Source organism: Monodon monoceros, unplaced genomic scaffold (assembly GCF_005190385.1).
Source record: "Monodon monoceros isolate NGI ecotype Baffin Bay Population unplaced genomic scaffold, NGI_Narwhal_1 Super_Scaffold_11, whole genome shotgun sequence".
NCBI classification, from domain to species: Eukaryota; Metazoa; Chordata; class Mammalia; order Artiodactyla; family Monodontidae; genus Monodon; species Monodon monoceros.
Window position 1 is genome coordinate 1686264 of NW_021703767.1, and position 12161 is coordinate 1698424.

Genomic DNA, 12161 nt, shown 5'->3' on the forward strand with positions numbered 1-12161 from the left:
TCTTTTCATTCTCTTTAAAGTTTTTCAAAGAGAAATTTTTAATTTTGATGAAGTCCAATTTATCAGTGTTTTATATTTTATGGATCATTCTTCTGGTGTCATATGTAAGAAATCTTACATATTGCACTTATATTTTGCATTTGGGTCTATTATCCATTTTGAGTTAGTTTTGGTGTACAGTGTGAGGTACGATTCTTCCAACTTTGTTTTTCTATAAAGTTCTTCTGGTCATCCAAGATTCTTTGTATTTCCTCATGAATTTTAGAATCAGCTTGACGACTTCTACCCAAAAAGCCTAGTGGGGACTTCCCCAGCAGTCCAATGTTTAAGACTATGCCTTCCAATGCAGGGTGTGTGGGTTCAATACCTGGTCGGGGAGCTAAGATCCCACATGCCTCGGGGTGCAGCCAAAAATTAAAAACAAAAACAAAAAAGCCTAGTGGGCTTTTGTGTTGGATTGCATTGAATCTACAGATCAGTTTAAGAGAATTAACATCTTGACAATATTGAGTATTCCAATCCATGAACATGGTATATCTTCTCATTTATTTAGAGCTTCTTTTATTTCTTTCATTGGTGTTTTGTAGTTTTTGGTTTACAGATCTCACACATCTTTTGTCAGATTTATCTCTGATTTTTTAATGCTATTGTAAATGGTATTTTAAGTTCAATTTATCTTTGTTAAATGCTAATATATAGAAATAAAATAGATTTTTATATACTGATCTGAACTTTGCTAAACTCACTTATTAGTTCTAGTAACTTTTTAATAGAAGCCTTAGGATTTTCTACATATACAATCACGTTATCTGCAAATAAAAAGAGTATTACTGCTTTCTTCCAGTCTGAATGTCTTTTACTTCATTTTCATACCTAACTGTGCTGGCTAGAGCCCTAGTTCAATACCGAATAGGAGGAGTGAGAGCAGATAACCTTGTTCCTCTTGACCTTAAGGGGAAACACTCAGTCTTTCACATTAAGAATAATGTTGACTGTAGGGTTTTGTAGCTGTCCTTATCAGTATAAGAAAGCTTCCTTCGATTACTAGTTTGCTGAGAGTTTTTAACAGGAATGGATGTTGGATTTGTCCAACTTTTTTTCTACATCTATGAAGAATATTTTTATTAGTCTATTAATATGACGGATTATACTGATTGACTTTCAAGTGTTAAATCAACCTTGTGTCCTTGAAATAAATCTCACTGGCTCATGATGTATTATTATTTTTACATCCTGTGGAATTATTTAATAGATACAGAGTTGCTGAGGTTATTTTTTTCTTTGACTGAATGTTATAGCTTGCATCTCTCAAGGAATTGCCCATTTCATCAAATCTGTTGAATTTATCAGCATAAAATTGTTCATCCTTTCAATATAGAGTATGAAGTGATGTCACCTCTTTCATTCCTGATGTTGGTGCTTTGTGTCTTCTCTCTTTCCTTTTACTGACCAGTCAGTATGGAAGTGTGTCAATTTTATTGATAATCTCAAAGAACCAGTTCTTAGTTTCATAGATTTCTCTATTTTTTTCCTTTTCTTTTTTCTGTTGACTTCTACTCTAATCTTTTACTTACATTAATTTTCTTTTCTTTTTCTAGTATCTTAAGGAGGAAGATGAGCTCACTGATTTGAGACCTTTCTTATTCTCTAGTATAGGCATATCTTGGAGATATTGCAGGTTCCGGTCCAGACTACTGCAATAAAGTGAATATCAAGATAAAACGACTCGCTTAAATTTTTGGTTTCCCAGTACATATAAAACTTATGTTTACACTATACTGTAGTCTATGAAGTGTGCAATAGCATTCTGTCTAAAAAAATTTATATAACTTAATTTTAAAATGTTTTATTGCTAAAAAAAAGTTAACCATCATCTAGTAGTAGCACCAAAGATTACTGATCGCTGATCACCATAACAGGTGTAATAACAATGAAAAAGTTTGAAATATCAAAAGAATTACCAAAATGTTACAGAGAGATACGAAGTGAACAAATGCTGTTGGAAAAAATGGTGCCAATAGACTTGCTCGACTCAGGGTTGCCACAAACCTTCAATTTGTAAAAGACACAGTATCTGCAAAGTGCAATAAAGCAAAGCGCGAGACGACGAGATATGCCCGCGTCGGCATATAAATTGCCAAGTCTTGCTCTAGCTGTGTCCCAGAAACTCTATGCTGTATTTTCATATTCATTAATTTTGAGATATTTGCAAATACACCTTTTGATTTCTTTTTGACCCATGGGTTTGGAAGTACGTTATTTCATTTCCAGATATTTGAGGATTTTGCAGAGATTATTCTGCATTTGATTATTAATTTAGATCCATTGTTGTTAGAGAACATACACTGTATGTATCAAATCCTTTTACACTTATTTAGACTCATTTTAAGGACCAGAATATGGCCCATGTTAAAAATTGTTATGTGTGTACTTAAATATGTGTTCTATTGCTCAGAAGAATATTCTATAAATATTGGTGAAGTCAAGTCTGCTGATGGTATGATTACTGATTTTCCATCTACTTGCTTCTTAATTATCGACAGAGGTGTGTTGAGGTTCCTGAGATCTGTCTGTTACTCCTTGCAGTTCTATCATTTTTTGTTTCACGCATTTTGAAGGCTTATATTCAAATTAGTATGTCCTCTTGATTAATCAACCACTTTATCATTATGAAAAGAGCCTCCTTATCCCCAGATTCTTTGCCTTGAATTCTACTTTTCTGACACTAACAGCCACTCCAGCTCTCTGTTCTGATGGGTTAGCATATGGGATAAGATATGGGATATCTTCCTCCATCCTTTTGCTTTTAACCTCCTATGTCTTTTTTAAAAATATTTTTATTGGAGTATAGTTGATCTACAATGTTGTGTTAGTTTCAGGTGTACAGCAAAGTGAATCAGTTATACATATACATATATCAAATCTTTTCCCATGTAGGGCATTACAGAGTATTGAGTAGAGTTCCCTGTGCTATAGAGCAGGTTCTTTTTTTCTTTTTTTCTAATAATATTCTTTTTTCTTTCTTTTTCTTTTTTTTTTTTTAAACCCCACGTTTGTTTATTTATTTATTTTTGGCTGTGTTGGGTCTTCGTTTCTGTGCGAGGGATTTCTCTAGTTGTGGCAAGCGGGGGCCACTCTTCATCGCGGTGCGCAGGCCTCTCACTATCTCGGACTCTCTTGTTGCGGAGCACAGGCTCCAGACGCGCAGGCTCAGTAGTTGTGGCTCGCGGGGGCCTAGTTGCTCCGTGGCATATGGGATCTTCCCAGACCAGGGCTCGAACCCGTGTCCCCTGCATTAGCAGGCAGATTCTCAACCACTGTGCCACCAGGGAAGCCCAGAGCAGGTTCTTATTAGTGATTAGTTACCTGTTTTATATATAGTAGTGTGTATATGTCAGTCCCAATCTCCCAGTTTACCCCTCCCCCCTCCTATGTCTTTATATTTAGTTTCCTTCAGGATTTCCATAGCATCAGAGTTTCATCCTCCATATATTAACTGCAAAGGGAAAAATAATAGCTTTACAGTGAAGAAACCCAGCAGAAACTACCTTACATGTGTGACCAAGGTTAATATCATCAGTAATAAGACAGACTGACATCATGTAGCCCTTGACACCACGGACTGAGAAAGACACGGCATCACTGCCATGGTATTCTTGCCAAAAACGCACAATCTCTTTCCAATCGTGGGAACACGTCAGACGTACCCACATTGAGGCACTTTTTACAGAGGGACTGAAGCACGCTTCCAAAGTGGAGAGATCATAAAAGACAAGAAATGGCAACTGAATGGGATGTGGGATCCTGGAATATCCCCGGGCACAGTGCGGAAACGGGGCGCACGATAAGGCTGGCGGTGCAGGTGATGGCTTGGTAACCCACATCCACAGGGTGACGGGAACCGTGAGCTCCCGTCTGTCCTCTGTTTCTGCCCCATTTGTCCCTCTGCTCTGTTTCCTTTTCCTCTTTTCCTGCCTTCTTCCGGACTGAGTCCTTTTTGAGCCCATTTTCTCCCTCTAGTTGACTCCTAGCTGGGACTCTTCACTGCTATGTCAGTGGCCACTTTAGGGGGTGGTGTCAGCTGTCACTTCTCACCACAGACCGCGTCGGGTCACATCAGACCACCTGCCGCGTAGGGTGGGAGCCCTGCAGGGTGTGCCCGTCCCCGGCCGTGCAGTGGACATCCACGTGGGTAGGAGCCCCTCCAATCTTACCATCAACAGTCTTTTAAAGGGATATAAATAAGATGAGCCGTGCAGCTGCCGCTATGTTATTGTAGAGTAGATTGAAGAGGGGAGCCCCAAATTATGGAATATTTTTAATATTTAAGTTAAACACATGAATGTGGTCACCACCCAAAAGTACAGTGTGGATGCAGGTGCGTCCAGACATTATGCAGTGAGGGACCAGACACTCAGAGTTCACGCTGTGGCTTCTATTTATGGACAGTTCAAGATCAGGTGGTGGAGGCAGGGACGGGGAGGAGGTGCGAGGGGGCTTCTGGGGCTGCACGTTCTGTGTCTTGATCTGGGTGCTGGTCGTCAACATAAGTAAAAAACCCACCAAGCTGCTCACACTTCAGATGTGGGCGGGCGACTGAGGGCGTGTAACTCCTCAATAGAAGGAAACAACGGTGTGCTGGCCACGTGTGCGTTCACAGGCGGTTACGCGTGTAGGAGATGAATAGAATGACGGATGGGTCCGTTCAGGGTGCAGTGTTGCCCTCCTGCGCCTCACTGGTCCGTGGCCTCACTAGATGATGACGTCGGAGTCTCCACAGAAGGTGCTGGCAGCCGGCCGGGTCCAGGCCGCAGGGCCACGCAAGAGCCTGGCTCACTGTCTACTCCAGACCACGAGCCTGCTCTCAGAAATACCAGAAACCTTCTAATGCCATCCTGGCCACGTGGTCTGCCCACTGCAGCTGCCCTTATAGATGTGCCTGGGCTCCACGCTGATTGCATCACCCATTTATCCACCTAGAATCCAGGCCTTCTGACTCCAGGGAGAAAGCACGATGCTCCAGCTGGTTAATTGCTTCCCATCAGGCAGGCTGTTTTGGTAGCAAGGTCTGCATGCACCTCCCTGGGGAGGGAGTGGGAGGGAGCAGAGCCTGCTGCAGCCACTATGGTGGGGATGAATAAAACATCCTGGCAAGGCCGAAACCTTGCCTGCCCACAAAGACACCTCAGAGAAGCCTGGGACCGGCCCCTCCTTGCGGCGAGGCCGGCCGTCTAGCTGTGTGCTCACCGCCCTGCTCCCCCACCTGCCCGTCCACAGTCAGCAGCGTGGCCCTCAGCTGCCCCGCCTCCTGCCCTCGTGCAGCCGTGGGGACCCTCAGACAGAATCCCAGGCTGGCCAGGCTCTGCTGACTGCAGCCAGCTCGTGGGTAGGGGCTGGACCCAGAGCACCTGACAGAGCCCGCCCGCTGCCCAGCACCACAAAAGCAGGGCCTGAGCTCGCCAAAGAGCCTCGATGGATGGATTGCCTTGGGCAACGTTACCCTCAGCAGCTTGGGACAGACTCGGCCTCCTCCTACACTCCCTGAATCCCTGGATCTCCCGGAATTCCTGGATCGAAAAGCCCTGACGTTGGTTCCCCTCGAGGGCTTCCCGAGCACTGGGCCTGAGCAGCTAGGGCCCAGCCCCCTGCGCCCTTCCCGAAGCCCCTCGGAACCAAAGGGCCTCAGGCTCTGGGCCGGCGCCAGGATTCAGTGTGGGAGCAGAGGGCGGCCCATTTCCCAGGGAAGTGGAGGCCACCTGCACCTTATCTAGTAGTTCTGGGTTTTCCAGGGCAGTCTCCCTCGCGCCCCACCCCAGCACACAGCCCCCCTCCCAGGTCTCTCACTCTTCCTCTTCTCTAAGTTTTGTCCACTTTGTTGCCCTTTTTCAAGAGCTGAGTTCTGAATATATTCACCACATGCCAGTTCTTACTTTTTCCCGCTCATTAAATGCTGACTTGGTCCTTGCCTGAGCCCCTGGGTTGATGCTGTAGCTATTTTTTGAGCTTCTTGAGTCATAACCTCAGATAATTTACTTTCACTCTTTTTTTTTTTTTTTTCAGTACGGGGGCCTCTCACTGTTGTGGCCTCTCCCGTTGCGGAGCACAGGCTCCGGACGCGCAGGCTCAGCGGCCATGGCTCACAGGCCCAGCCGCTCCGCGGCATGTGGGATCCTCCCAGACGGGGGCATGAACCCGCGTCCCCTGCATCGGCAGGCGGACTCTCAACCACTGCGCCACCGGGGAAGCCCTACTTTCACTCTTTTCATTTTCAGATAAGTGCATTTAGGGTCCTAGCTGTTCCCTCCCGAGACTTTCAGCCCCAGCCCTGGGCTGGGACCTGGGACTCTCACTGTCTGGCTCTGGCCGCTCCCCAGGAGGGTGCAGATCTCGGGCGGGAGGTGGAGGGCGTGGAGGCACATGCAACACCCAGCCCGCAGGCCTCACTTGCCCCAAATCCCGAGCAGCAGGGGTGGCCCTGGACCTACTGCCGACCACAGGCTCGGGGACAGCAACCGCTCTCCCCACAGAGACACTGCCGCTCCCCATTGGTCCTCCTGCCCTGAAACTAGAGGCTCCAGAGTGAGGGCGGAAGCACCCCACCAGGGAGGGCAGAGGGTGGGGCGCCGCAGTGGCCTGTGCTCGACACCGCCTCAGCTCCCTTCCAGTGGTCAGGGGACTGGTCACTCACGTCCCGTGAAGGCACCTGGAACCACGTGGAACCACTGATGTATCTTCTGTCCTCTTCTGGGGCACAGCTGCATTCGAACATTACGCTCCGGAAGCTGTGAGCCAAGCGTGGCCTCAGTGATGGAGCTCCCTTGGAGACTTGCTGAGATCCACACACTTACTGGGCGTGATGCACGCCCACTTCTGTGGATGTTCCTGTCTGAGAACCATGTGTCTCTTCCGGGCCATGTTGCTGTGGTGGGTACAGAATCACACACACGCCATCGACTGTGCGTACATATATGCACACATTACACATCATTTACTCTACCAATATACATATATATTACACATATTGTACCTAAAGAAACATATTGCACATGAGTTACACATAAACACATGTATGTGTAAGTTATGCATAATATATATGTATAATATATAATATGTGTTTATAGAGAAATACACACACGCATAATATGTAGGTAAACATGCACACACACACCACACAGAATGACCTCAATCCTGTTGACTGCGTTATTCAAATTCCGCCCTATTTTTCTTTTGCTCCTTGATTCCTTGATTTCTGAGAGAAAAGTCTCAAACATTACTGTGAATTTGCCCTTTTCTCCATGAATTTCTATCAATTTTGCATTATATATTTAAAAAGGTATTGTTCTAGGTGGATAGCAGTTCACAAAAGTGCTACCTTCTTAAAGGACTTATACCTTTTCCCACTCAAATATTCCCCTTTGTCCTTAAAAGGACAAACTCGAGCCTTGGGTTCTGTCCTCTGCTGGACCTGTCTCCCCAGTTTTCCTTTTGAGAGCGTTTGCTAGGATGAATCCCTTGTGTTGTCATCTAGTACATGTCTCTTTGGGGTGATAGAGAAAAACATATAGAAAAGAAGAGAAATTTTTTGTTAATTTATTTTTTATCCCAATATGACTCACAATTTGTGTGTGCCATAATTGCTACCTGCCATTTTATTTCATGTGAACCATCTTCTATTGATATTTTTTCTTTCCTTGATTTGGTCGTTCCTTTTGTTTCCTCTGGTGGTTTGACATTATTCCTCTCTTTCTATCCTCTGGAGGTCACCCTGGGCCTGTGATAGATACACTTACAGGTCCCACCCCCTGCGTTTCTCTCCCAGCGCTATGCCCGGTCAGCATCTATTTCTTCCTCATGAGCAGGAGGAGACCTGCGCTGCACTTGGATTCTCTGCGTTTGTTCTTCTGCCGGCTCCCAGGGAGACCAGCTGGGGTTTCAACAAGAAGCTATCATTAAATTTTCTTTTTATATTATGCCTCAACAATGGCAGGACTTGGCCCTACATTTACTGGTTCCTTTGCTTCCACAGAGCTCAGTCTGTGCATGCGCACGTGTGTGTGTGTGTGTGTGTGTGTGTGTGTGTGTGTGTGTGTGTGTTGGACTAAATGTTTGTGTCCCTCCCCAAAATTCCTACGTTGAAGCCATAATCCCCAGTGTGACTGTATTTGGAGGGAGGACCTCTAAGGAAGTAGGGTTAAATGAGGTCATAAGGGTGGGGCCCTGACTTGATAGAATTAGTGCCCCTATAAGAGAAGAACCAGAGCTCCCCACCTGTCTCCTGCACACTCCAAGGAAAGGTCACCTGAGGACAGAGTTCAAGGTGGCTGTGGCCAAGCAGGGGAGAGCCCTCACCAGGAACCACCCTGCCCACACCTTGACCCCCCACTCCCAGCCTCCAGAACTGTGAGAAAGTGAATGTTCCATCTGTGGTGCCTTGTTCTGCAGCCCAAGCTGACTAAGACAGTGTGTTTTGCTTTTCTGTAATTCATCTTTGTGAAATTCTTTCAGAAAGGGTGCATGAGGAACATACTTTCTGGGTCCTTATGCTTCTAAAAGGTTTTTGGTGCTGCCACGTGAACACTAGTTTGGCTGGATATGAGATTCTAGATAAAAAACCAAGGCCCCCACAGTGGCTGAGCGCCTGCAGGGTAGGGGGCCAGGGGGGAGGCGCAAGGGGCTGAGTCCCAAGCTGGGGGCCAGAGCCAGGGTCTAGGAAATGAGGAAGAGGTTGTGTGTGTGTGTGTGTGTGTGTGTGTGTGTGTGTGTGTGTGTGTTGGGGGGGTGTTGATTGGAGGAGAAATCATGAGTTTGGACCGGAGGGGCTGCAGGCTGTCCGCAGGAGACCCCCTCAGGCCCCAGGAAGCTTGGTTGTGGGCTGGATGAGGTCTTGGTGACCCAGACACAGCCCCTTGACCACTGCTTGTGTCTATAACTTTATTTGAGGAAAGCACAGAAGAGGCGGGTGAGGCTGGTGTAGGAAAGCGGATTTAATGTGGGTTTTTCACAACATTCCATGGCTCCTGATGGCCTATGAGTCGCTGATGCTGAACTGGGTAGCCCCTCAGTCCACACCTACCGCCCGCTCCTCCCGGGCTCTCAGGGTGACGGTTGGGGGCACCATGTGCAGGAGAGCCCCCGCCCACACGGGGCGTCTGCGTCCTCCCCGCCTGGGTCCCGGGGCAGCACACGGGTAGAGACCTGTGCATTTCGGGAGGAGGCCGGAGCTTGCCTGCGCCTTCTGCCCTGCTAAGGGGCTCAGCCCTGACAGCCAAGGGAAATGGGTCCCATGGTGCCCCACCCCAGGCCAGGCAAGGGGCTGAGTTAGGTCACGGTGGAGGCCCTCTCGGGGGTGTGGGCCTGAGGAGGAGGCCATAGGGGAACCCCAACTCTCCAGGAAGTGCCAGCCTTGGGTGGAGACGCCTCTGATGGTGGACATGCTTCTCACAGGATGTGGCCAGGAGGGTGTCCACTGGCCGCCAGCAGGCTCGGGAGAAGCAGTGTTGGCTGATGGAGTCCCCGTGGCCACCTCAACCCTGAGGCCCTGCCTCGTGGCCAGAGCCCACCTGCTTCCTGCTCAGCTCTCCTCCCGGGGCACCCCGAAGCCTCCCAGTTCAACAGCTGGGCAAGAGGGGCTGTTGATCCGGGCGGGCCGTGGATGGAGCAGCTCTGCCGGCCCCTGCAGAGCTGCCTGGGCTGCGTCCCCAGGTTAGTAGTAGGCCCCGAACAAGGCAGCCACCTTCTGGAGGATGGCCTTGTGGTTGGCATACAGCGGGATGCGCTCGTCCACCACCTGCCACCGGATGGACACCCCCGCATCGCAGGAGTATAGGTGCTGCGAGGACAGGGGTAAGATCCTGACTCCCTCCTGAGCCGGCCCTGCCCCCACCCAGACACCCCGAGACTACAGACGTCAGGGGGTGACGGGGACCCCACGACCTGGCTCCTGGCCCTGCCACAGGCCTGGCCAATGGCCGCTTGCTTTATCCTTCTGCACAGGCACGAATCAGAAAATGCCCACAAAGCCTTAAAAACCCTTGAAGGAGGAGAGAGAAGAGGTGCAGCCTTGTTCTGGGGTTTTCTTTCTGCAGACACAGCCCGGGTTTTGTTCCCTGGGACTTCCTGGTCCCAGTTCTGGATTAAGGATACGTAGGACTGATCTAAGTACAGGGGACGGCAACCCCACATAAGTGCTGGAACCAGCCTCCCCTGGGTGCGAGCCTGGAGGCCCCCAGGGTTCCTAGCCAGCCCCGACTGCGCCCCAGCCTCCTTCTGCTGCCCTCTGGCCTCTCCCGGATGCCCCCTTGGTACCCTCTGGGCACAACTCTGACCCACGCAGCTCCCACTCTCTGGTCCTGGCCAGCTCTGGCCCCAGGCCCCGGAACCCCTCAGACCCCTCCCTATAGACCCCGAGGCTCTCTGGAGCACTGGTGCCCCCGGTCCCCCCATTCCTCAGAGCCTGAGACCCAGGCCACATACAGAGTTCAGCCTCTTCAGCTCCACGTCGCTCTGGTCTGGAAAGTGGACGCTCACGGCCACCGTCTCGATCCAGGCGTTGTCCGTGTTCCTTGGGTCATCCACGTACCCTTTGTACACCTGGGAGGCAGCACAGGTGTGAGCTGTTTCGCCTGATGGACCCCTGAGCCCCCCGGCTTTCTCCCAGAGGAAGGGGCCCCATGCTTTCTCTGCAACCGGTCCGGGTCTGGGATGCTCAACACAGCTGTCCACTGCACCCAAGCCCCTCCTGGCTCTCCCCCACCCCGTCCACCTGCCCCCAACACCACCTTCAGCTTGACTGACACATCGTGGGGACCCACAGCCTCACTCATCTCCCTTCTGGCCTCTGGCCTGCTACCCAGACCTGCCTCGACTGTCCTTGGGAGGATTAAAAAGGGCCAGTGGACCTCAAAACATTACGCAAAGTGAAAGAAGCCAGACACCAGAGGCCGCACGCTGTGTGATTCCACTTATAATAACCGTCCAGAGCAGGCAAATCCACAGAGACCGAAAGCAGCCTCGTGGGTGCCCGGGGCTGGGGGAGGGAAGGGAGTGGCTGCCAATGGGTATGGGCTTCCTTTCGGGGTGATGGGATGTTCTGGAACCAGACAGAGGTGGTGGCCACCCACGCCGTCTGCGTACTAAATACCACTGAACTGCTCACTTCAAAGCGGTTCTTTTTATGCTGTTTGGATTTTACCTCAACAAATAAAGAAGTTTATTTTTACAAAGCAGAGAAAAGAGAGATGGCAGTGCTCCCTGTGGGGCTGCAGGGGATAAGCCGTGTGAAACTGCTTGGTTTGCAGGGCAAAACCGTAGACATCAGCCATTGCCTATTTCATCCTGAGACGCTGCAGAGACAGAACCAGCAACGACTCGGACGCCCACCTGGAGGACTGTTTAAAGAGATCACGGCACAAAATATTATGTGGTCCTGAAAAAGAGCGAGGTGGATTCGGAAACGTGGACCTAAAAATATGGCCTTTGCAAATTCACTGAAAAGCGAGTTACGTCTTTGTGCCCAGCTGTGCTCAGGGCAAGAGGGTGTGTGGGCCGGACACCAGGCGTGCCCCGGCCCCAGGGCGGCAGAGGCCGTGGCCCCCGACTTGATCTCGGGAGGAGCGAACCCAGACAGAGAGAGAAGGCGAGGGGCCCAGAGCCGCGGCCACGTGGGTCTCTCCAGGAGGCTCCCCAGCTCCACGCAGCCCGCCCTGCAGCTGTCATGACCCGCACCTTGGGGCCCCAGAGGCACAGGTGCGAGCAGAGCAGAAAGATGATCTCACCTCCATGCCCTGCGTCAGCAGGCTCTCGAAGGAAGGCCAGAACTCTCTCCGGAGGACCTGCTTCAGCTTCCGGGGCAGCGTCTCTCCTGGTTCCCGGGAGCCCTGAGCAGAGAGGGAGGAAGGGGCGGGTCAGCACGGCTGTCTGGGGACCTGCTTCCTCTGGCCACCTGCCCAGCGTGGGCAGCGGGCCAGCCCCCTGGAGCCACAGGCGGACGAGTGTCTGAGAGCAGCTGCCTCGGGGCTGGAGTGACATTGCCCAGAGCCCAGAGTCCACGTCAGCCCGCGGGGCAGGAGGGTGGCCCAGCCTTGAGGCGCGCAGGGCATTGTGGGGAGGCAGCCCCCTGACCTCCACCACCCTGAGCACCAGCCGGGCTGTGTCCTGTCTGT

At 50.3% G+C, this 12161-nt stretch overlaps 1 protein-coding gene and 1 non-coding gene across 3 annotated transcripts in view; both read right to left on the reverse strand.

The window, feature by feature from the left end:
• Window positions 1-9047: 9047 nt before the first annotated feature.
• TRPM2 (transient receptor potential cation channel subfamily M member 2) overlaps window positions 9048-12161 on the reverse strand; it is a 42693-nt gene continuing 39579 nt past the window's right edge. For both annotated transcript variants that reach the window (XM_029214814.1, XM_029214813.1), the window contains 3 exons: window positions 11775-11876; window positions 10474-10590; window positions 9048-9829 (listed from right to left, as the gene is read on the reverse strand). In XM_029214814.1, the coding sequence (XP_029070647.1) occupies window positions 9704-9829; window positions 10474-10590; window positions 11775-11876 (345 nt within the window). In that variant the 3' untranslated portion in view covers window positions 9048-9703. The remainder of the gene's footprint in view (window positions 9830-10473; window positions 10591-11774; window positions 11877-12161) is intronic.
• Window positions 11833-11909, reverse strand: LOC114891355. The gene has a single exon (XR_003792467.1). It is a non-coding gene; the product is annotated as a Z6 small nucleolar RNA (small nucleolar RNA).